The 25,698-nt window shown below is 47.2% G+C and overlaps 2 protein-coding genes across 2 annotated transcripts in view; both read right to left on the bottom strand.

Annotated features, from left to right (window-relative positions):
- The window catches only part of DNHD1 (dynein heavy chain domain 1), a gene marked incomplete at both ends in the record, with an annotated part of 66,105 nt that overhangs the window by 10,178 nt on the left and 30,229 nt on the right, over nucleotides 1-25,698 (bottom strand). Inside the window, 16 exon segments of the mRNA XM_082629373.1 lie at nucleotides 105-254; nucleotides 3,748-3,850; nucleotides 3,926-4,130; nucleotides 4,329-4,537; nucleotides 4,732-6,331; nucleotides 12,326-12,614; nucleotides 12,845-13,037; nucleotides 13,208-13,385; nucleotides 13,586-15,185; nucleotides 15,189-16,472; nucleotides 16,579-16,676; nucleotides 16,984-17,109; nucleotides 18,491-18,698; nucleotides 19,495-19,526; nucleotides 19,680-19,878; nucleotides 19,980-20,107. Coding sequence (XP_082485499.1) covers nucleotides 105-254; nucleotides 3,748-3,850; nucleotides 3,926-4,130; nucleotides 4,329-4,537; nucleotides 4,732-6,331; nucleotides 12,326-12,614; nucleotides 12,845-13,037; nucleotides 13,208-13,385; nucleotides 13,586-15,185; nucleotides 15,189-16,472; nucleotides 16,579-16,676; nucleotides 16,984-17,109; nucleotides 18,491-18,698; nucleotides 19,495-19,526; nucleotides 19,680-19,878; nucleotides 19,980-20,107 — 6,602 coding nt within the window.
- Nucleotides 21,342-22,153, bottom strand: LOC309807961 (CDGSH iron-sulfur domain-containing protein 2-like; the record flags this gene model as incomplete). Its single annotated transcript, XM_082627978.1, has 1 exon — nucleotides 21,342-22,153. The coding sequence occupies one exon, from the start codon at nucleotides 22,151-22,153 to the stop codon at nucleotides 21,647-21,649; it is 507 nt and encodes a 168-aa protein (XP_082484104.1). The 3' UTR covers nucleotides 21,342-21,646.

Genomic DNA, 25,698 nt, shown 5'->3' with positions numbered 1-25,698 from the left:
AGACTTCATGACAAGTCAACCCATCCTCTCCTCTGGGCATCCTATGAGGGGTTGTCCTCTTCCGAGAGAGGGGCAGTGCAGGGCAGGCAGCGGGAAGAGCCCACCTGCTCCAGGAAAGCCTCATGCTGAGCCCGCAAGGCATCCCGCTGCTTGGTCAGATTCTCAATGAGGTTCTCCTGCTGCCGACACCCTGCCAGCTGCCGCTTGTGCAGAAGCCTGTTTTGGTCTAGCTGCTGATGCAGTCTGCCGAGGCTCTGTGAACAGAGTTCAGGCTCTGTAGCTCTAGATCCCGGGCCAGGTGGGAATACCCCAAGGGAAGACCCCATGGGCTTGGACTCAGGCACACTCCTCACTGGATAGTCAGGGTGACCAAGTTGAACTCCAAATAGGCCACAGATACATGCTGAGCTCTGAAAGTATCATTTTCTTATCTGTGAGTTATACATCTAGTAATGCAGCCCCGAGTGGGTGGGTGCTTCTCCTGACCTACCATACAGGCCCAGGAAATCCGAATCCAAAGCCTACACACTTAACCACTGGGCTACACTCTTCATCTTACTTGACCCATTAGTGGCATTTGCCACAGAAGACAGCTCCTCCCTCCTGAACATTCTCCTCCCTTGACTTTCATGAGCCCATGTTCTTCTTTGGCTTTCTCCAACTTCTGTGGCTGCTCTATCTCAGTCTCTTCCTGTGCCATCCCTTAAGTATTTCTCAGAAATATTTTCAGGGCCCCCTTCTCTTCTCAGCCTACACTTCTGGGCATCCTCCTTGATCTCATGTCTCTGATTACCACTTATACCTTAACAACTTCCAAATCTTTATATCTAGCCAGATTCTTTCTCAAGACCCACACCCCCGTATCCATCTGCTTAGTGGGGATCTCCTCTTTGGTGTCTCACAGGCCCCTCAGACTCCACGTGTCCAGAAGTGAACGTATTAGCTATGCCTCGTCAGATCTCTTGCAATCTTACTCATCTCTTCATGTGTTCTTTTCTCAGAGAACTGTGGCAAAATACATCGAAGTTTCCCAAGGAAGAAACCTAATTGTTACCCTGACTCCATCTCTTCTAGTCCCCCAAACCCAACCCATCTTCAAGGCCTTTTGGTTCCACCTCCTAAACGTCTCTCGTATCTACTCCCATCCCCAACACCATCATTCACGCCCATGCTCTCTCACTCCTGACCTTCTGCACTGGCTTCCTAACTCCTACTCCCACCCTCTAACTGGCTTTTCAGGCTGCAGCCTAATTGGTTTTCTCAAAGCCAAATATCATATCATCATGTCCCTTAACACTTGCCACTTTTTTCATTTGGTTTACAATGCCTCCATGACCAGGAGGCCTCTACTCATCTTTCCAACCTCATTTCCTTTTCCTCTCCCAGCACTCTGCTCTCCAGCCATTCCTGACTTTCAGCTCCTCCAACGTGGCACACATCCTCTTGCCTCTGGGCCTTTGCACCTGATGTTACTTCAGCCTGTGACACTCTTCCCAAACCCTTTTAGACGTAATCTTACCTAACCTTCAGGTATCAACCTTGATACTTCATTCATTTGTTTACATATTTAAGGAACGCTTTTGAACACCTGCCATGTTCTACACGTGCCTCTGTGCTACATACTGTGTGGCACTGTGCTTTCTCTAGAAAGTCTTTCTTGATACTTCAGAGCACCCTGGACTTGCTCTGTCATAACACACTGTTTTGTAATCGCCTGCATGAGCCTATATCTTCCAGTAAACTAGGCACCATGAAGGCAAGGGCAGTGTCTTATCTTTCTTATTAGGAGACAATCTAATACATGATAACATTTATTGGGCTCTTGCTATGTGCCAGCACTTTGAAGTGCTTTACATGTAAGATCTCATTTAATTCTCATCCTAACCTCTCTGGATCTGAGTTTTCTCATCTGTAAAATGGAAGAAAGGATGGCCTCCTTAGAAAAGTTGAGGCGAAAATTCTGTCTATCTATCTAGATGTAAGCATAGATGCAGACATGGACAAAAATATTAATGAGTGCTCGGACAAAAAATATGGAGTTCAATTAATTTTTTTGAGTACAGTAATAAATAAATGAACCAATTGAATATGAGAGGGAAAAGAGATGGAGGGGTCCAGAATGACCCCTGGGATTTAGCTTAAATGACTAAGTGGATGGTGGTGCCATTTCCTGAGGTAGACAACATTGAAAGAAGTACACACCATTATGGCTGTTGAATGAATGCCCCTGAGACTATGAAAATCTCATATCCAGATTTTGGGGTTCTTGTGTTGTGTTCTGATGTAACTGACCCAGGGATCAAAGAATAATAACACCCTTAAGCCATATCAACAATTCCTGGTATTGTCCATTTTGGGAAAACGTAAGGCCCAAGACAAGAAACTGGAATTTGGAAAACATGGGAAAGAGGACTCCTGTCCATCTATGAACTTCTCAATTTTTTTGCATCTCAACTGAGCCTTCATGTTTAATCTAAGCTAGTGATCCTCTGTGGCTGATGGTAGGCGGGCACCAGTACTATGAGGACTGCACAGAACACATGTGGAGTAGATACATGTACTTAGACATAATGTAAGCCCCTGGAGTTGGGCAACACTGGATGACAGCCCTGAGGGCACCCATCAGAAGAGGCGGGTTAGGCATTGGGAGCTGGAAGCCCTGAAAGCCCAGTAGAAAGTAACTCAGATTGTCTGCTCATAAATTGTTCACTAGTTTACTTCACTGTAGTTATCCCTGAACCTTCATCAAAAAGTCTTGTGTAGCAGGAAGGAAAAAGAAAATGCAATTTCAGAATTTCTCTTATTGAAAACAAAACAAAAGAAAAAAGTCTCTTTATTTTAGGAAAACACTATTAACTAAGAGTGTTTGACTATAGAAAGTGTGATGACCCCATTGCTACCAGTTTTAGCTAGATATGAGCGGTTTGTTTATTCAAAGAAGAAAATTGCTCTGTATAAGAAAGCAACAGGATTTAGGGTTTGGACTAGAAAGAAAAATCTCTTATTACATGAGCACTGTATTTGGGGAGCTCTAAAGGAAAAGTGGGGTGGCTGAATAGCATTGCGGAACAGTATTGTGGAGATGGGAGGAGGAGAGAAAAGTCTGTCACTAGCAAATGCCCTGTAGAGGAAGGTGACAGAGAAAAATTCAGGACACTGAGGTCTAGTATGCCATTTAATCTATTTCTGGTTCTGTTCTAGAATGTAAATGGCCCCCACAGCCATCTCCCATCTGCTGTACATAACAGTGTATATTTTTATATATACAGTGTATATATTTGGGTATTTGGTGCTTTTGTGGAAGGAAGCCGTGCAGGGACAAAGCAGCATGGGAAGAGAGGACAGCTACAGGAGGTGTCCCAACTAGCAGTGATAGAAAATCCAGGAGAAGAGGATTACAATGAGAGGGGACCATGAGGATGTAATCCTGCCCCATCCCCAATGGGAATCTCTGGAGAGCTTGGGGAGCATACTGAAATCCACACAGTCAAGGTACTAGGGACAACAAGAAGCAGACACTTGGGTTTCACGTGTTTAGAGGAACCAGCCCGATCTCAGCTGCGCCATGGGGAACTTTGAGCCTGAGCTCTAAAGGAGGAGGTGGCAGGAATTAGAGAGATCCCCTGGGGAAAGGGGGACTCTCAGGAGACAAGAGCTAAGGTTCAGTCTGTATGGTTCCTCCAAAGTACCCATTTGGGCTCCTGCTTTGACCCTAGTGTGCATGCCTCAAAATCCTCTCACCTTTACCTTGCGGGAGTCTTTCAGCTGCTGCTTCAAGCTGACGACCAGGTTGGCGTGGGCACTATGCTGCTCAATCAGCATCCTCAGATTTCCCAGGGCATCCTGGATCCTGAAGACACAGTGTGCCAGTGAGTGGACCTGAGGGAGCAGAAGGAGGTACGGGGGAGGGAATGGGGCCACTCACCGCTGGGCCTTGTTCTTAATCTGCAGGGTCATCTGTTGCTGCAGCAGCACAAAGTTGTCCAGGAAGTCCAGGAAGGTCTTGGGGGTGACAAGAGGCAATTCCGGGCACAGGTGCTCATGGTAGCTGGCAGCCGAAAGGTGGATGAGAGCCATGGATTTGGCCACACTGGGAATTGAGGCCTGAAGGTCTGGGCACTTCAAGAATTCTGCAACAGGCATGGCTTTAGCCTGGATTTGTGAGTTCGTAGGGGAAGAAATGACAGAGACCCTCTCCTGGCTCAGGAAGGAGGGCAGAAAAGGTGAAGGGGGCTCAACTAGGTTCTAGAGAGAGAGACTGGCCTAAGTAATAATCCTCTTTAGAACCTGGTCAAGATGAGTGGCAAGGACAGGTAAAAAGGGCTCACCATCATCAAGGGGTGGGCTCTGAGCACCCTCCAGATGGTGCTGGGCCACACCGACCAGGGAATCTTGGTCCCAGGGTTCATAGCAGTCGGTGCTGGCGATGGCCAGTTGAAGGAGCCTCAGGAAAAGGGTGGAAGGCAGCTGGTTGTGGGCCTGGTCATCTCCGATCAGGATGAACATGTGCAGGTGGCCGCACACCTGCTGGTAGAACCTGTGGGGCAGGAGCTCAGATACTGTCCTCCCCTTTATCCCTGTTTGCCCATCTAGGCCCCCATCCCAACCTGACGCCTCAGCCCTGCTCTTCTGTGCCCTCACAGCAGCCCTTAGGTTTTGTGGGGGATTTTGGCCTTTGGCCAGGGTGGGGCAAGAGCAGAGCAGCCCCTAGCTTGGGGTTCTTGGCCTCACCTCTGCAACAGCATTTCCTTCTCGACGTTGTGCTTGACACTAAGGTTGTCCCTGGGGAGATGTTCTTCAATATTGTCCAGATCTGCCTCTGTGTACTGGTCAGGGAACCTGCCTGAGGTTGCCAGGGCCAGCAGGCGATGAAGGGTAATGAGATCCACACCCTTGGGCACCAGCAGGGCTACTGGCTGGCCTAACGTGCCAGCATGCCAGCTGGCATCCCGTAGACACTGGAGAATGGCCTCCTCTGATCCACATGGCAGATGGAAGAGGCGGGCCTGACAAATGCTAGCAGCCAGAGTGATGGCAGTACGGCGCCCAGTCCCTTGAGCCCCCGAGAGTTGGAGGCCATGCTGCCTGGGCCTGGCTAGCACCCGGACCAGGCGGGCCACATGCTGGGCCATCGAGCGGCACTGGGCCAGGTGAGGGCTCAGCTTCAGCTGAGCAGCTGATGTGGCCAGCTGCTCCTCCAGGCTCACCCGCTGCCGTTCCAGGTACAAGTTGGAGCTCTCCGAGTTGGACCGTAGTGTCAGTTCCTGACTGAAGACCAGGTCTGAGGGCTTTTCCTGGGGACAGAGCAGTAGCACTGGGAGCAACAGGGGGGATATCACATCTACCTGGGTTGTCTTCTGCCACCAGTTCTTGGCTCTATTATTCAGCTGGAGTTTGTAGCTGGAGGTCCTTGTTCCTTCCTCCTGGCTTATCTTCTGACTTAAGCTCCCTGTGGCCACCCTCTTTACTGGTGCTCTGGACGGTGCTGAATCATTGGACAGTGAGCCTGTGCAGACCTGAAGGCTGTACGGGTCCTCGTCCTCCTCGGTCTCACTGCCGCTGTTGCTCAAGTCCTCCCACTGGGCCAGCTCCCCTTCAGATTCCACTTCAGGCACCTGCTCTTCCTCCTCGTCCTCCTCATAGCCCTTGCCCAAGCTCGGGGGCGCTGGCCCACAGCAGAAAACATTCTGAGCTACCTCTAGGAGCAGGTTGGCACAGAAGGAGCGTTCCCCGGGGCTGTCCAGCCGGTCACAAAAGGTTCTCTGTGCCTCATGCAACCAAAGACGCACTATGTTGCGCGTGGCCATCATGACTGCCAGGCGGGTGCCATGTAGGCCGGACACCTGGCGCAGGTGCTCCTGGTGGTTGGGACAATCCACAAAACCCTGGGAACCCACCCTGATGGGCAGCAGCTGCAAGCTGCCCAGCAGCTGGCTCACAGAGTGCAGGGAGAAGCAGTAGTGTGGGTGGAGGGGTGAGGGCACAAAGCAGTTGCCCACCGCCTCCCAGGCCTCCACCGAGGCCTGGACCAGGGCTCTTGCTAGAACACTCTCCCGCTCCACAGAGGGGAAGCTTTCAAGCCAGGCCTGGATGCTGGGCACGTGCCTGCTCAGCAGCATGGCCAGGGTCACGCTGCCCAGGGCCAGCACAGTGAGGAGCCGAGAGAGGCGTGGGCACAGTGGGAGCTCGCAGAAGCCTGGCACTGTGGCAGTGGCGAGGAAGTTGACTATAGGCTGCAGCGTCTGCACTTCCAAGGTGCTGTGGGCATATACGGTGCCATCTATGGCCTGGCTCAGAGTCTCCAACACTGGCTGACAGCTCTTCTCTGGGTCTGTGGGCCGTGAAGAATAACAGAACAGGCGTAAGTCCGCATGACAGCGTCACCCCACTCCTCCTCTCCCTGCCTCACTGGGTCTGCTCCTGGCACACACGGGGTTCTAAGGAATTTTATGCATCTGGTGTGTTGGGACTTGGTCTTGTCTGAGTAAGTTCTTCTCTCTCCCTCGCACTCTCCTTAAGAGTGAGTGATTTTTTTCCCCTCTTCTGCCCCAAATCCTACCTCTAAGACCAATTACATATTCCTTAACTGAAGGTTAACGAGTAGGAAGGTTTGGAAACTGAGACTGGTGGAAACATGATCTGACCACAATAGAGGGAAAAGTGCAATCATCACAGTCAAACATAGTGAAGTTATATCTCATGCACACTTTTATAAAGTCAACTTTATTAAGAAATTATTTATATAAAATAAAATGTACATATTTTAAATAGTTCAGTGAGTTTTGACAAATGTGTATGCCTGTGTAACCACCACCCCAGTGATTCTTAGGACACTTTCATTGCCCCAGAAAGTTCCCTCATGCCCCGTCACAGTCAATTCCCTTTCACACTGTCCCAGGAATTTCTATCTGATCTGATTTCTATCACTATGGATTAGCTTTGCCTGTTCTAGAACTTCATATAAGGGAACCATACAGTATGTAGTTTACCATGTCTGGCTTCTTTCACTCAGCATGATTTTGAGATTCATCCGTGTTTGGCTTGTATGAGTAGTTTGTTCTATTTCATTGCTGAGTGATGTTCCATTATGAAAATGTCACAATTTGTAGATCCACTGACACATTGATGGACTTTTACGTTGTTTCCAGGTTTTGACTATTCAGAATAATGCTTCTATGAACATTCATGTATAAATTTATTTGAGAACATACATGTGCTTTCATTTCACTTGGGTAAATACCTATGAGCAGAACAGCTGGGTCATATAGTAAGCATACATTTAATTTGTAAGAACTGTCACACTTTTTTTTTTCATAGTGGTTGTATCATTTTACACTCCTACCAGCAAAGTGTGAGGGTTTCACTTTCTCCACATTTCACAATTATTATCAGTTTTTCTAATTATAATCTTTCTAGGTGTGAAGTACTGTCCCACAGTGGTTTTAATTTGCAGTTCACTGATGCCTAATAATATCAAGTGCCTTTTCATGTGCTATTGGCCACTCATGTATTTTTCTTTTGTGAAGTGTCTATTCAAGTCTTTTCTCCATTTTTTTAATGAAATTTTTCTTACTGAGTTATAAGAGCTTTTTATGTATTCTAGGTATAAGTCCTTTGTCAGATATATGTATCATGAATTTTTTCTATGGCTTATTTTTTCATTTTCTTAAGAGTATCTTGAAGGACATAGGTTTTTAATTTTGGTAAAATACAATTTTTGTATCTTAAGAAATCACTGCTTCTAACCAAGTTCACACAGATTTTTCTCCAATTTTTTTTTTTTTTTTTTTTTGCGGTACGCGGGCCTCTCACTGTTGTGGCCTCTCCCGTTGCAGAGCACAGGCTCCGGACGTGCAGGCTCAGCAGCCATGGCTCACGGGCCCAGCTGCTCCGCGGCATGTGGGACCCTCCCGGACCGGGGCACAAACCCATGTCCCCTGCATCGGCAGACAGACTCTCAACTACTGCGCCACCAGGGAAGCCCCTCCAATAATTTTTAAGTTTTATAGTTTTAGCTTTTGCATTTAGGTCTATAATCCATTTATAATTGATTTTTGTGGATGTTGTGAGGTAGGATTCAAGGTTCATTTTTTTCCCCACACACAGACATACAGTTGTTTCTGCCCCATTCACTGAAAAGACTATCCTTTCCCCCATTGAATTATCTTGGCACACTTGTTGAAAACCAAATGATTGTATATCTGTTCCTTTAAGCTGTATCCATGTCCTTATACCAATATTACACTTTCTTGATTACTCTAACTGTATATAGCAAGTCTTGAAATCACTAGTGTAAGCCCTCCAACTTTGTTCTTCTTTTTCAAAGTTGTTTTGGCCCTTCTAGGTCTTTAGCATTTCCATATAAGTCCCAGAATGAGTCTGTCAATTCCTAAAAAAAAAAAAAAAAAAAGCCTGCCCAGATTTAGACTGGGATTACAGTTAATCTATAGTTCAATTTGGGGAGAATGAGCACCTTAACAATGTTGACTCTTCTGATCTATGAACATGATATAGCTCTTCATTTACTTAAATCTCCTTTATCTCAGCAATATGTAGCAATTTTCAGTGTATATCTTTCACTAAGTTTATTCCTAAATACTTTAAGCTTTTAGATGATATTTTAAATGATATTTAAAATTTTTGATTTCCAATTGTTTGTAATTAGGATATAGAAATAATAATGATTCAACAGATTGACTTTGTATGCTGTGACCCTGTTAAATTCACTTATTTATTCTAATAGTTTTGTAGTTTTTTTTTGATAGATTCCTTAGGACTCTCCATGCAGTAAATCATGTTATATGCTAGTAGAGACAGTATTACTTTGTCTTTTCCAATTTTAAAGGCTTTTATTTCTTTTTCTTATTGCACTGATGTGGGTCTCTGGTGCACTATTGAATAGAAGCAGTGAGAGTGGACATTCTTGCTTGTGACTGATCTTATGGAGAAAGTGTTCAATATTTCACAATTAAGTATGTATTAGCTGTAGATTTTAATAGGTGCCCTTCACCAAATTGAGAAAGTTCCCTTCTTTTCCCAGTTTGCTGGGAGTTACCATAAATAGCGTTGATCTTTTTTTTTTTTTTTTTGGCTGCACCGCAACACGCAGGATCTTAGTTTCCCTACCAGGGATCAAACCCATGCCTCCTGCAATGGAAGCATGGAGTCCTAACCACTGGACCACCAGGGAATTCCCAATAGTGTTGAATTTTATCAAATGCATTTTCTTTATCTATTGAGGTGATGTTACACTTTTTCTCCTTTATTCCGTTAATGTCACGAATTACATTGATTGATTTTTGAATGTTGAGTCAACTTTGCATTCTTGGGATATACCCTACTTGATCATAATGTGTTGTTCTTTTTATATGTTGCTGAATTTTACTTAATATCTCATTGAGGATTTTTTAAAAATTAATTAATTAATTTAATTTATTTATTTTTGTCTGCATTGGGTCTTCATTGCTGCACGTGGGCTTTCTTTGGTTGCGGCAAGTGGGGGCTACTCTTTGTTGCAGTGTACGGGCTTCTCATTGCGGTGGCTTTTCTTGTTGATGATTCCAGGATTCTAGGCGCACGGGCTTCAGTAGTTGTGGCACGCAGGCTCAGTAGTTGTGGCCTGCAGGCTCTAGAGCGCAAGCTGAGTAGTTGTGGTGCATGGGCTTAGTTGCTCCATGGCATGTGGGATCTTCCCTGACTAGGGCTCAAATCCGTGTACCCTGCATTAGCAGGTGTATTCTTAATGACAGCACTACCAGGAAAGTCCCTGAGGATTTATTTTTGCATTAATATTTATGAAATATCATGGTCTATAATTTATTTTCTTGAAATATCTTTTCAGAACTTGGTATTAGGGTTATGGTGGCCTTATAAAATGAGTTGAAAAGCATTTATTCAATTTTCTGAAAAAGTGTGTGTAAGTTTCCATTTTTTTCTTAAATATTGGATACAATTTGTGTAACCTTCTGAGACTGGAGATGTTTATTATTATGAATTCAAATTTTTAATAGATGTATAGGGCTATTCATTTTCTATTCTTTTTCCTCTCGAGTCAGACTTTGATAAGTTGTGTTTATCAAGGCATCTGTCCATTTCATCTAAATTGCTAAATTTAATAGTATAAAGTTTTTCTCAATATTCCCTTGTTATCCTTTTTAACATCTTTAAAATAAAACCTTTTTCATTCCTGATGTTGATAATTTATATTTTCTCATTTTATTTCTTGATTTGTGTTACTTGGGGATTCATTTTATTTATCTTTTTCAAATTTTGGCTTTACTGATATTTTCTACTCTTTGTGCTCTATTCCGTTTCATTGATCTTTATTATTTATCTCCTTCTAATTACTTTGGGCTTAACTTGCTCTTCTTTTTCTAGGTTCTTAAGCTGAAAATACAGATCACTGATTCCAAATTTTTCTTCTTTTCTAATATAGGCATTTAAAGCTATAAACTCTCTGAGCACTGCTTTAGATACATCCTGCAAATTTTGATGTGTTGTGTTTTCATTATTTTTCAGTTCAAAATATTTTCTGATTTCCCTTGGAGTTTCTTCTTTGATGCATGAGTTATTTAGAAGTGTGTTGTTTAATTTCAAAGAATTGGGGATTTTCTAGGTATCTTATTATTACTGGTTTTTATTGTTACAGTCAGAGAAAATATTCTGTAAATTTTAATCCTTTGAAATTTATTGAGACTTATTTTATGCGTATGGTCTTGGTGGATGTTCCATGTGCACTTGAAAAGAAAGTGCATTTTGCAGCTAGTGGGTATAATGTTCTCTAAATGTCAATATGGTTGATAGTGTTATTCAGATCTATATCCTTATTTTCTCTATCCTTGTTCTATAAATTATTAAGAGAGGAGTGTTAAATCTCCTACTATGATTTTGAAGCATTACTTTTTTAAAAATATTTATTTATTTATTTTTGGCTGTGTTGGGTCTTTGTTGCTGCACGTGGGCTTTCTCTAGTTGTGGCGAGAGGGGGCTGCTCTTCGTTGCAGAGAATGGGCTTCTCATTGTGGTGGCTTCTCTTGTTGCGGAGCACGGGCTCTAGGCAGCACGGGCTTCAGTAGTTGTGGCTTGCGGGCTCTGGAGTGCAGGCTCAGTAGTTATGGTGCATGGGTTTAGTTGCTCCACGGTATGTGAGATCTTCCCAGACCAGGGATTGAACCCGTGTCCTCTGCATTGGCAGGCGGATTCTTAACCACTGAGCCACCAGGGGAGGCCCCTTACTATGATTTTGGACTTGTTATTTCTCCCTCATTTCTATCCGTTTTTTTTCTTCACATATTTTGAAGCTCTGTTTTAGGTGCATACACATTTTTGACTTTTATGTCTTTCTGATTAATTGAATCTTTTGATTATGAGATCTCCAGTTCTCTATAATACACTTTGTCTTGAAGGACTTTTGTATTATTATAGCCACACAACTTTCTTATGCATAGTATTTGTATGGTAAATATTTTGCCTTTAAAAACATCTGTGTTTTTAATTTAAAGTATATCTCTTAGATAGCGTATAGCTACTTCTTACTTTTTCATCTAGTCTAACAAGGCTGTCCTTTTATTTAGAGTGTTAGTCCATTTACATTTAATGTAGTTACTGATATGGTTGGTTTAAAGTCCACCACCATATTGAGGCTCTTTAAAAAACTAAAAATAGAGCTACCACATGATCCAGCAATCCCACTCATGGGCACTATACCTGGAGAAAACCATAATTTGAAAAGACACAGAGGATAAAAATCTAGAGAAGAAAGACTCATCACAAGAAACCTTGAAGAAAGAGCATTTGCCAGAGTTCCCGGTAATGACTGCCTGAACCAGGGAAGATAGAATGGAAATAGGTGGAGAGGTTTGAGAGATACTTAGGAGGCAAAATTAAGACACATGGTGACTGGATATTGGTGAGGGAGGGGAAGATGTCAACAAGATTTCTGGCTGCAGTGACTGGATGGATGGTGGTACCAGGTCCTGAGAGGGCACATGAGAGCAGGGTTTTGGGGGAGGATGATGAGTTCAGAGTTGGATCTGTGTTGTCAATGGGACAACAAGGTAGAGATATATAGCAGACTATTAGATAAACAGATCTGGTGCTTAGAAGAGGATCTTGGAGATGGAGATTTAGCAGTCAGAGCACAGAGATGGTGGATGAGGCCATGCAAAGGACAGGATTATTCAGGGAGCGTACGTAGACTGAGAAGATATTAAGAATGGAACACTGAAGTTTGGTCTGTAGGTGTATGTTTGAGAATCGAATATTGCTAGGGCTTTTCCAGTCTCAAGAGACGACAGTGACTCCTTCCCTCCTCCCCGCTCCTCACCGGAAGCAGCCAGGTGCAGATCTTCCAGCAGGAAGAGGAGAAAGCCTTTGGAATCCACGTGCCGCCCAGGCCACAGGCTGGCTTGTGATTGGCCCTGGACCCCCCGGCTCAGCAGGAGGCGAAGGTGGGTGGGACTGACGGCAGGGTGGATGGGGCTGGACGTGTAAGGGTGCTGCGGCTCCACTAGCACCTCCACAAAGGCTGACTTCCCCGAGGCTGCCTCTCCAGCCAGCAGCACCGGGTGTCCCTCTGACAGAAGCAGGTCCACCACGTAAAAGAGCCGTTCGGTCTACAGGACAGGAGCAGGGCTTACTGTGGCAGCTCCAGGTTAGCACAGTAATCTAGCTGAAAGTAAAGGTCTAGGAATCTTGTATTAAAGCTGTATTTGCAGAACACTGCATGCATTCTGGAGACTGTGAAAACATTTCAAGGAACGGGAGCAGGTAGGCCTAGGACATGGACCGCCCCAGGATATCTCTTTGAGCCCCAACCCCAGCTACCGCCCCACTGTCCTCACACCTGAGGAGAAGGGTTGAAGGTGCCCTGAGTTCCCTTGATGCGGCTGCCCAGGTATTGGCCAGTGAAGGGGGCCAGCGTCCCATCTTCAGGGCATACATGTAGATCAAACACCAAGGCTGAGGCTGGTAGCTCAGGGTAGTTGGAGAGGCGACTAATAGAATCCCTCAGGAAGGTATCAAAGAGGGGCCAGAGCCTGCTCAGATGGACATACAGGCAAAAGTGTCAGACAGTTACAACAGTTCCATTTGTGATACACTCACACACTCCACCCTCCCCCAACAATGTCACCTGGGTTTTGACTCCCATGGGCCACTCATTCCATCTCAGCCCTCTGCATCCCCCATCCCCCATCCCTATAGATACCTGGAGGGAAGGTGGGCTCCAAAGCCCCAGATCAAAGCAAAAAGAAAGCTGCTGACAGCCAGCAAGTGCTCCCTGCGCTTACTAGGCACAGCGTCACTGTCAACCTGGTACCGGTGCAGAGAGCTGCTTTTCGAGGACTTGAAGCTTCGGGCCACAGGATCACTATAGCTGAGGTCCTCTGCAAAGGTCACCATGGCCAGAATCAGAGCCCCAGGAGGAAAAAGGGGAGGGAGGTGGGGGAAGAGAGTAGAGGTTGGCTATTACTTCTCACTTTCAGTCCCGAGGCCCAAGTCCACTTAAGAACCTGGGCCACAGGCTTGAGCTATATCCCAGCTATCCTCAAGGCCACATAGCTCTCAAATCATCCCTTCCCTTCACCTGGGATATGTGCCTTCTCCTTCTCATCTATGCGCAGGTGTGGGTCAAGCAGACAACGCAAGATGCGGGCCAAGCTGGTGACTTCAGCCACACCTGGGCAAACGGCCCGCTGCCCATGTACCTGCAGCAGAGAGCTGGCACCCTGGCAGGTGAGGAATCGGAGTGTTGCAGAAACCACCACTTCTGCCAGGTGGTTGAGTTCAGTGACAGTCTGGAGCTGCAGGCGGTACTCCCGGGGCAGGGCTGCCATCAGGACGCTCAACATACCCTGCCACGTCTGCTCCCCACCGCACCAGACTAGGGCACAACGGCCCACCACTGTGGGAGACATGTCTGTTGCATCTCCCACCTCCATCAAAAGAAAAGTACCTGGGGGTCGTGCTATTTGCTGACCACTGGGGAGGCTAAGCTGGGGGGGGTCACCCAGGAGGCAAGTGATGGGGTCCAGCCAAGCAGCACTGGAAGCCCCATCACATATTATCCAGTGATGAATCCCCACTGATTCCTGCACCTGCCCCCTTGGGCCCACAGTCTTACACCGACTGGCTTCACAAAGCAGCCTGGGGAAGACACCATGGTGCCAGCAGGGGCCCTCCATCCATCCCAGGAACTCCTGGGGGCTGAGGACACTGGGATACAAGTGAGTAATTTCCACAGGCTGGCAGCTCTGGGTTGAGGGGTCCTCCATGGCTGCCAACCGATTCTGGATCTTAAATAAGCTGCGCCAACATGTGGTCTTGCCACTACCTGCAGGGCCCAGGAGCAAAACACCTGAGGCCTGGCCCAGGGCCTGACTCAGCTGCTCCAGGGACCCCAAAATATCAGGGCTGGGATGCAGGCCTCCTTGCTGCAACTCCTCCACCAGCAGTGACTTCCTCAGCCTGGGGGTTATAGGCTCTGCCAGCACCTCGTTGGCGGTAGGGAAGAGCCCACAGAGCAGCTTTTGGAGGTTGTGCAGGTGGACCCCATCCAGGGTGCTGAACAGTGGGGAGCACAGCAGGGCACGCAGTAGGGCGGCCTCCTTGATGGCGGCTAGGCTGCAGGGCTGCTCGGACTCAGGATCCTCCTTGGTAATGTTTAGAGCCTGTATCATGTCTTCCAGCACCTTCTTGAGCAGGGGCAAGCGGCAGGGCAGGGGCCTAGACACCAGCTCACACTCAAGGGAGAAGAATTTGGATAGGTGGGTAGCCATGCGGGAGGCATCCTGTATCCCCGCACCCAGCAGGGTCAGCTCTGCCACTTGCTGCAGGTCAGGCAGTGTCAATGCCACAGGCCTCAGTAGTTGGCGCAGGTTGGCAGGCACGGCAGGGCTCAGGGCACGCAGTGTCAGGAGACAGCCATAGCCAAGGCGCATGTCCACATGATGTTTCTCAAAGAAGCCACTGCCAAGGAGCTGGGGGTGGGTGGGGTCGATGGTGCTGGTACTTCGGGAAGCTTCCTGGTACAGTGGGGCATAGAGGTGGCGCAGTTTGGCCAAGCGCTGGCCCAGGGCAGAGAGTGAGCCAAGGGGCAAGTGCTGAGCTGCTTCTAACAGCAGCCAGGCACCACCCTGCAGGGCACCATTCAGGTAATTGCTCAGGCTTTGGGCCTCTATCTGAGGCTAGCAGGGCACCACCACCAGCTGGCGCCCCAGGGCCTGCGCTAGCGTCTTCACCGTAGCTGCCTTGCCCACACCATCAGGGCCCAGTAGGGTCCCACAGGCCACCTCTTCCAGGGCCAGTAACAGCACTAGGGCCGGCCGCTCAGGAAGCAGGCTGGGTAGAGACTCCAGTCTGGGACCCAGGTACTCGTAATTATACAGGAAAGACCGACCCAGCACATCTATCCAGCATGCAGCTGGTGACAGAGAAGTCTCAATAGGTGCGAGAGACTTGGGACTCTGCAGGGGGCTTTGGGGAGCGGTGTGGGGTGAAGCCAGGCGGTACTTGAGTTGGCGGGCCCAGTGGAAGTCTGTCAGATCACTGACCTGGTGCTCCTGCAGCAGCTGTGCTATATCCCGGTGAGTCACTGTCATGACCAACAGGGCACTGAGCAGCCTGGTCTGGCGGACAGAGGGCAGGGGCTGCTCACCCTGAGAGGCCCTCCGGGCCCGCAAAAAATTCACCAGTACCTCAAGCTTGCGCACGTGCATGGGGACCGCGGCCAGGGCCTTCCCTTCAAGCAGAGCCCCCTCCATGGTGGCCCGCCATACCACCTCCTCTGCCACCAGCACACACTGCCACGGGAAGGCCTGGACTAGGTCCAGCCAGTGCTGGACATACATCTGCGGGGGCGACTGGCTCCGCTGGGGCAGCTGCCTGAAGGCCTTGTCTAGGGACGGGCCCAGAGCAAGACGGGCAGCCACACAGTCCTGCAGCAAGTGCACCAGGGCCAGACGCAGACACTCCTCCAGGGAGGCCAGCCACCTGGGGAGATCTGGATGCAGAGGAAGGGACCCCGACAGCTTCACCTCCTCCCCACCTGCCCCAAGCACTGCGAGTGCCTCCACCTGAGTCTGTGGGCCTGGGCTTGACTCCCAGTCATCCGTGTTTCTAGCAGTTCGGCTGGACTCGAAGCTCACGGCATGCACGTGAGGAAAACAGCGTCGTGCCCATAGCTGGGCCTCACGGGACTCCGGCGGGGCAGCTAGCAGGGCCACCAGCTCACTGCCACTGAGGAAGAAGAGGCGGGGCAAGTGAGCACACACGGCATAGAGCACGCTCTCCAGAGCCACGATGATGCCCTCCAGCTCCACGGAGCCCGCTTGCAGCAGTTGTTGCAGCTGCTGGCCTTGGAAGGAAGGGCTCCGCTTGGCACTGGGCACTATAAGTGACAGAACCAGGGCGTCAGCTACAGAGACCCTCATCAGGGTCCGATACTGCTCATCCATGGCCTCAAAACGGGAGCGCTGTGGTGAGAGAGAAGGTAAGAGAGAGGGCGGCACCCCCCTCCCGCCCTGAGCCCCACTGTCCAGTAGCACTTGTCCACCCTGCCACACCACCCCCCTTCCCTACCAGGTCAGAACTAGGAAACTGGATCTTCATCTCATGCAGAACTTTATTCAAAAAGATCCACTTCTGCTGGAAAGTCACCCACACCTGCAGCAGGGCAGCTGTGAGAAGCAGCCAGGGGAACACTGGAGGGAGACTAGGGTTCTAGCTTCTGCAAGGGGGTCCAGCCTGCTCCTGCCCTCTTGGGATGCCCCACTCCCAAAAACCTCTGCTGAGCAGGACCCAGGGACCTTGCTCGAAGGAGAGAAAACCTGCAGCGTGAATAAAGACCTGGTCACTCCAGCCCGAGAAGTGGCCCTGAAGGAGGTCCTCTCTCTGTCCTCACCCACCCCCGACCTCTCTCCCCATCCTTCTGGGCCATCTCATCTCAGGACCCACCCATCAGCCCAGCTAGAGGCCTGCACTCACTTAGGCCATGCATGATAGTCACCCACTCCAAAGCCATTTTGTTTAAGTCTCCTGACTTCTGGGTGGCCAGGATCTTGAACAACAGCTGAAGACTTTCCTGGATAGAATCCTGCAGGTTGCTGTAATCTAAGGAAGAGTGGGCTCAAGCTGAGCTGAGCTGGCAGTCAGATGGGGCAAGGGCAGGGGTGACTGATACCCAAAATACACTGAAACTCACAGATCTCAAACTACTCTCTAGAAGACACAAACTTTTTTTCTTCTACTAGTTGAACCTAGTATGTTCACCAAGAGTCAGAGTGTGTTTGCGAACTTGTTTACGAGTTCTGTTTGTGTGAGTTATAATTTTAATTACAGAATTTAATCTTATATTAACCACTGAAATATGGGTGGCAAGATAGTTGCTGGTTCTATGGAAACTATGGAAGGGCTTCAGTAAACTAATAAAAACGTGATATTAAATTAGATATAGGCAAGTCGATTTTTTAAGATTGTGAAATGATAATAAAAATCTAGAAAAGTTCTGGATTCAGATAGCTTTACAAGTGTCCTCACGTCACTTCTCAGCTTTACAGAAACCGAAAGTGGAAATAGCAGATGATGTATTAACGCAAGAAAGGCAGTGAGGAGCTTCTATCACTTGACTGCAAATCAAAGGAAATCTCTTGTCTTTAGGTTAAAAGGTTAGTAAATAAATGTACATTATATGATTTAAGCTAAAATAAAAACCTTAAGCCATGTATGCATATTTTATGATTTCCCTGTTTAACTAACTTTTTGAATTCGCCAGTTGGGTTTCAATTAGGCTGGATAAGAGAATTTCTCCTTTACTTCCCTAATTATACCATCTTGAGTGCCCGTACATATGCTGCTCCCTCTGCGTGGCATGCCCTTCTCCCCTTGCAAATTTGGCAAACTCCTCCTCCTTCAGAAGTCACAATGAGGCCTTTGCCTAAGGGAAGGGAAGATTTCTCTAACTCTCCCGGTCCTTTGATGTTGGTCCTCTTTCTGAGATGCTACTGCCCTCAGTTAGGTGCTCTGTCATGCACCTGTCTCTATTCTCTTGTCCCTCTCTCACTGGACTGGGAGTCCGCAAGGGATGGGACTTCGGTCTGTAAATCTCAGCATCTCTTGCATTTGGCTCAGAAGAGGCAGGTGAGTTTGATGAGGGAATGACAAAGGAATTAATGAGTGGGTGCAGTCTAGAGGACAGAGCATTGAAAGCTGGAGAGACGTGACCATGAGGAATTTCTTAGCACACCCAGAAAGGGGAGGACCTTTGCTGAAGAGGCCAGGCATTGGGTGGGAGGGAGTGGATGGGGGGGCTCCCAAGAAGATTAAGACTGTATGAGAGCTACATGGAAGATATTGTCTCAGAAGAGACTGATGGCTCAGGCTGTCCAGGGGGGACAGGGCCCTGGCTAGAGAAGCCAGATCCGGTAGGGCTTGGGGGATGAATACACTCCCCAGCAGCAGGGGCTTTCACTGGGCCACGAGGGCTGGGTCTCACCTGAAAGGATGAAGGTGCCACTATCCTTGCCCACTACCTGCCACTGGGGGCTGCGGGGCGCTTGTCTCTCGGAGCGCTCGGAAGCTGGGGGCTCACACGGCACGTGCAGGATGAAGTTGAGCAGTCGCAGCTGTCGTGCTTCCCAGGCCCGCTGCAGCTGCAGTAGGGCCTCTTGGGCATGAGTCCGTATGTTTTCACACCGCCAGATCTAGAACAGTTGGGTCTCAGGAACCAGGACTGGCTAATGGCTCAGGGGATAGCCTTGGAGCTGGGACTCGAGGGCCAGGGCCCAGGAGAGTGGAGGTCTCAGAGATGGAGAGTGGGACCATCAGGCTTCAAAGACAGGCCACCAGCATCACACTGTGACCTACCTAGGGCTGCTGCCCTGAAACCCACTTTTTTGCAAGGCTCCAGCTGAGCAGACAATGCCTCAGTCAGCTCATGCTCTTTTGGGCCAGGGTAAGTGTTGGGGGACATCTGCCATCCTGTGTGCCCACAACTTCAGGGCTGCCACCCACTTCCTTCCCCTGGGAGGGAAGGGACATACTTTCCATCACAGAGCGTCTGGAACCACCCATCAGATCCCCATACCCTCCAGGCAGGCTAGCAATCTCAACCCCACCCCACTACAAGCCAATACCCACTGCCCCCCTTGTCTCAAGGGGCTGCTAAGCCTTAACTGGCTCTATGAGAGCTTAGCAAACAGGCCCTGGGTTTGGACCACCTTTCCTCTGTGGGCAGAGCCGGGGGGAGCAGCTGGCCCACTGTTAGGAGCTCTATGTTGTGGAGATCGCCTAACCCTAAGCCTGGAGGGGAATGGACAACAAGTCAGAGCAACTCTCGGTCTTTGGCAGAGTCCAGCCCAGCCCAGCCCAGCTCCCAGACAGCACGTCTCAGTGCATGACACAGAGGCAAGGGCCCAGAACCTAAGGTCCAGAGCACAATTCAGAGTCCAGAGGCAAGACTCCAGCCCAGCCCAGACCAAGTCAGCAGAGAGGACCCACATGGTAGTGTGAGAGGTTAAGAATGTTTGTCCCTGTGGGGGAAAGCAGGCTGTGGTCCGTGAGAGAAGGCCAGGGCAACCTGGGGAGGAAAGGTGTTTCCATAAAGAGCAATAGGGAACTTAGTTGTCCCGTTGTTCAAACCCTACGTTCTTCCCTTCCCCTCCCTTCTGACTACCCAAACCCACCTCGCAGGAGGGCTTGGAGGTTGACGTTCTGCAGCTGGAGGCTGCCCAGAATGGTGAGCAATGGCAGGAGGCTGCGGAACTCCTCCAGCATGTGCACGCAGCGCTGCAGAACTGGGCTGTGCAGCCCCAGGGTTGCACTCATCTGGGCTGCCTCTGTCAGCCAGCCATCTGTCTTCTCCTGAGCCATAGCCAGATTGAACTGTAGGGAGAAAGGCACATTGGCAGCTGGAGACCCTTCCCCACCCCGACCCCTGCAGACTCTCCACTCCCAGGCAGGGGGTCCAAGGAGGGTGTCAGCACCTTGGCAAAAGCCACACACTTCCATTCGCTGATATTTTCAGAGATGACTCGGTACAGGTGCCAGATGCGCTGCTGCTGCACGATAGGACGGGTCCCACAGACTGGCAAGGGCACAGGACTCTCCTCCCCTGTGGGATAGGGCTTGCTAAGGCCTAGGCTATGTGCAGGGCTGGTGGTGGGGGCATGATGGGGGATGGTCAGTCAAGAGCCCATAATGACAGAAGGGAGGGTCCTGAAAGTGCCAGGGACAGGGCGGGTGTGGTTGTCCAAAATTGTTCAGTACAATAATCCAAGGGAGAGTTAGTCCAAGGAAAGAATATCTAGGAAAATGTGACAGTGATGAAAGGGAAGGATTCCTCTTCTATTAGTCTCTGTCTCACTTATGCCACTCCGGCCACACCACACTCTTTACTGTTGCTCAGATACACCAGGCACGCTCCCTCCTGCTGAGGGCCTTTGACTGGCAGTTCACTCTTCCTGGAACACACTTCCCCTAGAAAACCACATGGCTCACTCCCTCACCACATTCAAGTCCTTGCTCAGATATCACCTTCTGAATGAGGCCTATGCAGCCCACCTCATTAGGAACTGCTAGCCACCCTCCCTGGCATTCCCAGCCCCTCCTAACCTGCCCTGCTTTTTTTCTATACCGTTTATCACTTTCGAACATATTCCAGCATTTGGTTATATTTTATGTTTATTATTTGTTGTCTTTCTCTCCCAGCTAGAACATTCAGTTCATGAAGGCAGGGGTTTTGTCATTTGTTCATTGATATACTTCAAGCATGGTGCACAGTAGGCACTCAACAAACATGTGTTGGACAAATGAATGAGTTCAGTGAGATGCATATGAAAAAGGATCTGGCCCACAGGGAGGACCGTAAGGGGCAAATGGTGATGCTCCCTATTGTGTCTGTGTCTGTTGTGTGTGACCATTATTCCCTCCCTTCGTGTCACAAGCTTCTGCATTAATTCTTAACCAAGATTTATATTCATTTTTGAGATATGTGTCAAAAATAATTTGTTATTAATAATAATTATAGTACTGAGGTTTGCAATTTACTTAAAAGACATCAGACCAGATTCAAGAATATTGCAATAAACTGTCATTCTCATTCACTTGAATTCCACTGTACCTTCTTGAGTGAGAGAAAAAGTGAAAAAGCTACACCCAAATGCTGAGAATCATGCATCTTACATGATGCATCATCCATCATGGAGGTCTGAGAATCACTAGGCTAACAGAGCTCTGATCTAACCAAAAAACAAAACAAAACAAAACCCAAAAACCACACATACAAAGTAAATTAAACTCTTTAATAAAATCTTCCTTTGTCTGAAGTCAAAATATCCAGCTAGAAACCCATATAATCTCTTTTTTTTTTTAATTTTTAAATGTTGGTTTTATTGTAGGAAGATACATTAATTCTTTGAAGTCAGAATGAAAGGGTTGCACAATTTAATTTTTATATAAATGATTGTTTGAATATACAAAGTATCAAATATAAACAGTAGTGTAACAAGAAAATAAATTGGCAGAAATAATTATTCAACCAGTAGCAATAATTAAGACCACCGTTTGAAAGATCTTCTATAAACAAAGAATGGAAAAATACTGTTATAAGTTTTTACAGCACACAATTGAATTCCATTCAAATTCATTACTATTATACTTCCTTCTTCTTCAGTATTAGTGGACCCACATTATCTCCTGTCAGTTCATTGTGTTTATTATGTGAACCATCACAGGCAGGAAACGTCTTAGAACGCCAACACCTACAATAAGCTGCTTTAGTAAGACACAAATCTTCAATGTTTATCTCATTCACCACTTTGGGATTTTCCTTTTGTATTTTAAGATTAATCAAGCTATCCTTCTGTTGCTTTTTCTTCGGGAGAAATGGACGAACCGCAAGGTAGCCAAGTAGTGCAAGTACACCAAGGAAAGGCAATAATCGAAGCCATTCTGAAACCTGCTTTAAACAAGCACACTGCAGGGAGAGATGGAGATGAAAGAGATAGGCCCGTTCCCAACTCAGCACCTTCTCTGCAAAAACCTGGTCTCTCGCCACGTAAAGACACTGGCGACAGCCACCCCGGGCCGCCAAGTACCGAGAGGTGGCCTCACACACGCTCCCAGGCAGCAGCGCCGGCGCGCCCCCACCTCCCTCCATAATCTCTTTTTTTTTGGCTGCGCCACGAGGCTTGAGGATCTCAGTTCCCAGACCAGGGACTGAACCCCGGCCAGAGCAGTGAGAGAGTTCCGAAGCCTAACCACAAGACCACCAGGGAACTCCCCCCATACAATCTTTGATAGCAGTTGTCTTAGCATTAAATATTGAACAAGTAAAGAACTCTCTTTGTAAGAAGGAGCAGACATAGTATCTCCAGACACACGAGAAGATAAAGACAAACTTGAGGATTGTCTATTTTGTAAATTCCATTGCATTTTAAAACTTTTTATTTGGAAATGCTATCAAACTTTTTAAAGTTGCAAAAAAAAAATAGTAAAAAGAATTCCTGTATACCTTTTATCAAGATCACCTTTTGTTAACATTTTACCCATTCTCTTTACCATTTGTGTTTACATGCTCTGTGGGTGTCTGGTATACACACACAAATGCATAATTCTTCTCTGAACTGTTTAAGCTAAGTTACACATATCATGTCCCTTTACCCCTGAATACTCAAGTGTGTATTTCCTAAGAAAAGGGATATTCTCTTCTACAACGTTGGTACAATTATCAACTTCATATATTACATTGATATAATACTTTTATCTGATCTACTGTCTATATTTCAATTTTGTCAGTTGGCCTAGTAATGTCCTCTATAGCATTTTTTTCCCCCTCAAGTACAGCATCCAGTCTAGGGTCAAGTACCATATTTACTTGTCATGTCTCCTCAACTTCTTTTAATCTGGAACATTCCCCACAGTCTTTTGTAACATAGACATTTTTGAAGTAGATAGTCCCCTTTCTCCCTTTTTTGTTAACAGAAAGTTTCTTGTGCTGTGTTTGTATGCTTCTTTTCATGGCTGAGGTTGTAAAATCACTCTCAGCTGGACTGTTGAATCGGTAATGTTGTGTCCTCTGGGTATCATGTCTGGAGGTACGTGATGTCCATTTGTGTCTCATCTGCCCCTCACTGGTGATATTAATTCTGATGACCTTCAAAATGTTGCCCAATTTCTCCACTGAATTATTACCTTTGCAACTAATAAGTAGTCTCTGAGGGATACTCTCTAAGACAGTGCAAATATTCTGTTCCTCATCAAATTTGCCCCCGAATTTGGCATTCATTGATGATCCTCACCCAATCCAATATTTACCATGATGGTTGGCAAAATGATGATGTTCCCTCTCCAGCCCCCCCTTCACACTGCCCAGCTGGCTCTGGTCTTCTACTGTAAGCACAAGTCCTCATTTCTCCCTCACTGATTTATCATCTACTTAGTATTAGTATGGATAATACATTCCTGTTTTTTTCAGTAGTTTACTTTGTACTTACACTGGTGGTCAAATTGTCCCAGATTTGTCCAGTTGGCATCCCTTCTGTGTCCTTGTGCCATGTCCCATCACTTTTAAAAAGAACTTAACACTTCCTTACTTTCTGGCTTAAAAAGATATTCCACTCTCATCTTGTACCTACCCTGCCATGGCCATGGAATCATTCATTCTCTGAGGAGCCCTGATTTCTTTTAGTGGGGAATGGTATTAGAAACTATGATCTGGGCACAATGTGGCTCCTTGCTATTGGAGTGTATTTCCTTCTTGGACTCTTCAGTAGACAGAGCTAGGAAATATGTTCATGTATATATACACATATACATACACTTATATACATATACATGTGCACTTAATCATACAAAAACAACATATGTATGTGTGTTTTAAAACGCAATGGAAATTGCAGGGACTGCCCTGGTGGCACAGTGGTTAAGAATCCGCCTGCCAATGCAGGGGACACGGGTTCGAGCCCTGGTCTGGGAAGATCTCACATGCCGCGGAGCAACTAAGCCCATGCGCCACAACTACTGAGCCTGTGCTCTAGAGCCTGTGAACCACAACTACTGAGCCCATGTGCCACAACTACTGAAGCCCGTGAGCCTAGAGCCCGTGCTCTGCAACAAGAGAAGCCACCGCAATGAGAAGCCCGCGCACCACAAGGAAGAGTAGCCCCCACCCGCCACAACGAGAGAAAGCCCGCACGCAGCAACGAAGACCCAATGCAGCCAAAAGTAAATAAATAGATAAATTTTTTTAAAAAGAAAGAAATTACAGAGTAGACACCACAGAGAATGGAAGCTTATAAGACAAATTCACATTTCCCCAGAACTCAAAAAAAAAAAAAGAATAAAAGAAGTAATGATGAAGCAGATGAAAGAAATGGAGGAGAGATCCAGAAAATCCAACATACAAATAAAAATTCTGAAAGGGGAACAGAGCAACTGTAAGAGCCATTATCAATGATCGAAAAAAAGATTACCTACAAAGGAAGAAAATCAGATTGATATCAGAGTTGTCCAAAATGATAAATGTCAGAAGACAGTGATGTAATACCTAAGTCTGGACAAAAATGTTTTGTGACTTCAGAATTCAATATTTAGCCAAGCTGTGATATAAGGACATGATACAGTCATTCTTAACCATAAGAAGTTTAGAAATTTTAACACCTCCAACTCCCTTCTTAGAAAAAAGAAATATGCAAAGAATTATTGCAGCCATCCAAGAAAGCAGTGAAAATAATGAAAAGATGTGGTACTTTAAAAATTGGTGGTGGGTAAACAAAACCATTAAACCTTAGATATCAAAATAGTTGTTAACACAGTTATAGAACAAAGCAAATGTCAAAGGTAGTAAGTAAAATAAAAGATACGTAGTAGAAAATAAAGAGTAGTATTAATGGTCTGGATCTAAGATCCTAGATTATTTTAAAAAACTGGGAGTTCGGTGAGGAGAAAGGGATGGAAGAAGGAAGTAAAAGCAATGCTGTGGGGTTTCCTGGGCCTAACCCCACAAGGCCTGAGTCCCCTACTCTGCTTTTCCACAAACACCCCAACCACTAGCAGGAAAGGTCAAGGTCTGGTCTACATCAGCTAGAGTATAGGATGAGGGTCTCCCAATACTTGACCAAAGAAAAAGCCCCTTGTTTGAGGATGGTCCCAGAGTGTCTTCCACCTCACATTTGGTCAAATGGCCCTCCCTGGGATTGAGAATCCCACAGGCAGAGATGGTAATGGTTGGCGGTTGGCCAAGAGGCAAGTCAGAAGCAGTGTGCCCTTCCAAGGGATACAAGTGACCGACAGCACCTGAGAAAAGAAACTGGAGCCTACAAAGTTCTTTACGTGCAGAGGGGAGCCAGCCTAGCAGCACCACAGCACAGAAGGGCTAAGGCCGATAGTTCTATCCCGGTCTCCTCCTAGGGGCCGGTGAGGCCTTTAGCAGCCACCTCTCTCCACCACACTGGCTGGAAGCAGTGGCCGTGGAGCGTCAAGACCCGTTTTTATCTGGGACCTGCTGCCTGGTGTGGGACTGGGTTGAACAGGGCTACACAAAGGCTAAGGACTACGATGGGGACAGCTTTACATTTCTCCTGCACAGGCTTTTAGCCCTCTGACCCCATCCTATTCTGATGGAACGCTCACCTATTTGCCTTCTCTACCAGACTGTGTGCCCCCATATCCCCACCCTAAGCACAACACTTGACATACCCAATG

Source organism: Mesoplodon mirus (assembly GCF_964341445.2).
Source record: "Mesoplodon mirus genome assembly, chromosome: 7".
NCBI lineage: Eukaryota > Metazoa > Chordata > Mammalia > Artiodactyla > Ziphiidae > Mesoplodon > Mesoplodon mirus.
Note: the sequence above shows the minus strand (reverse complement) of the source record. Positions and strands in the feature narration are given on the sequence as shown.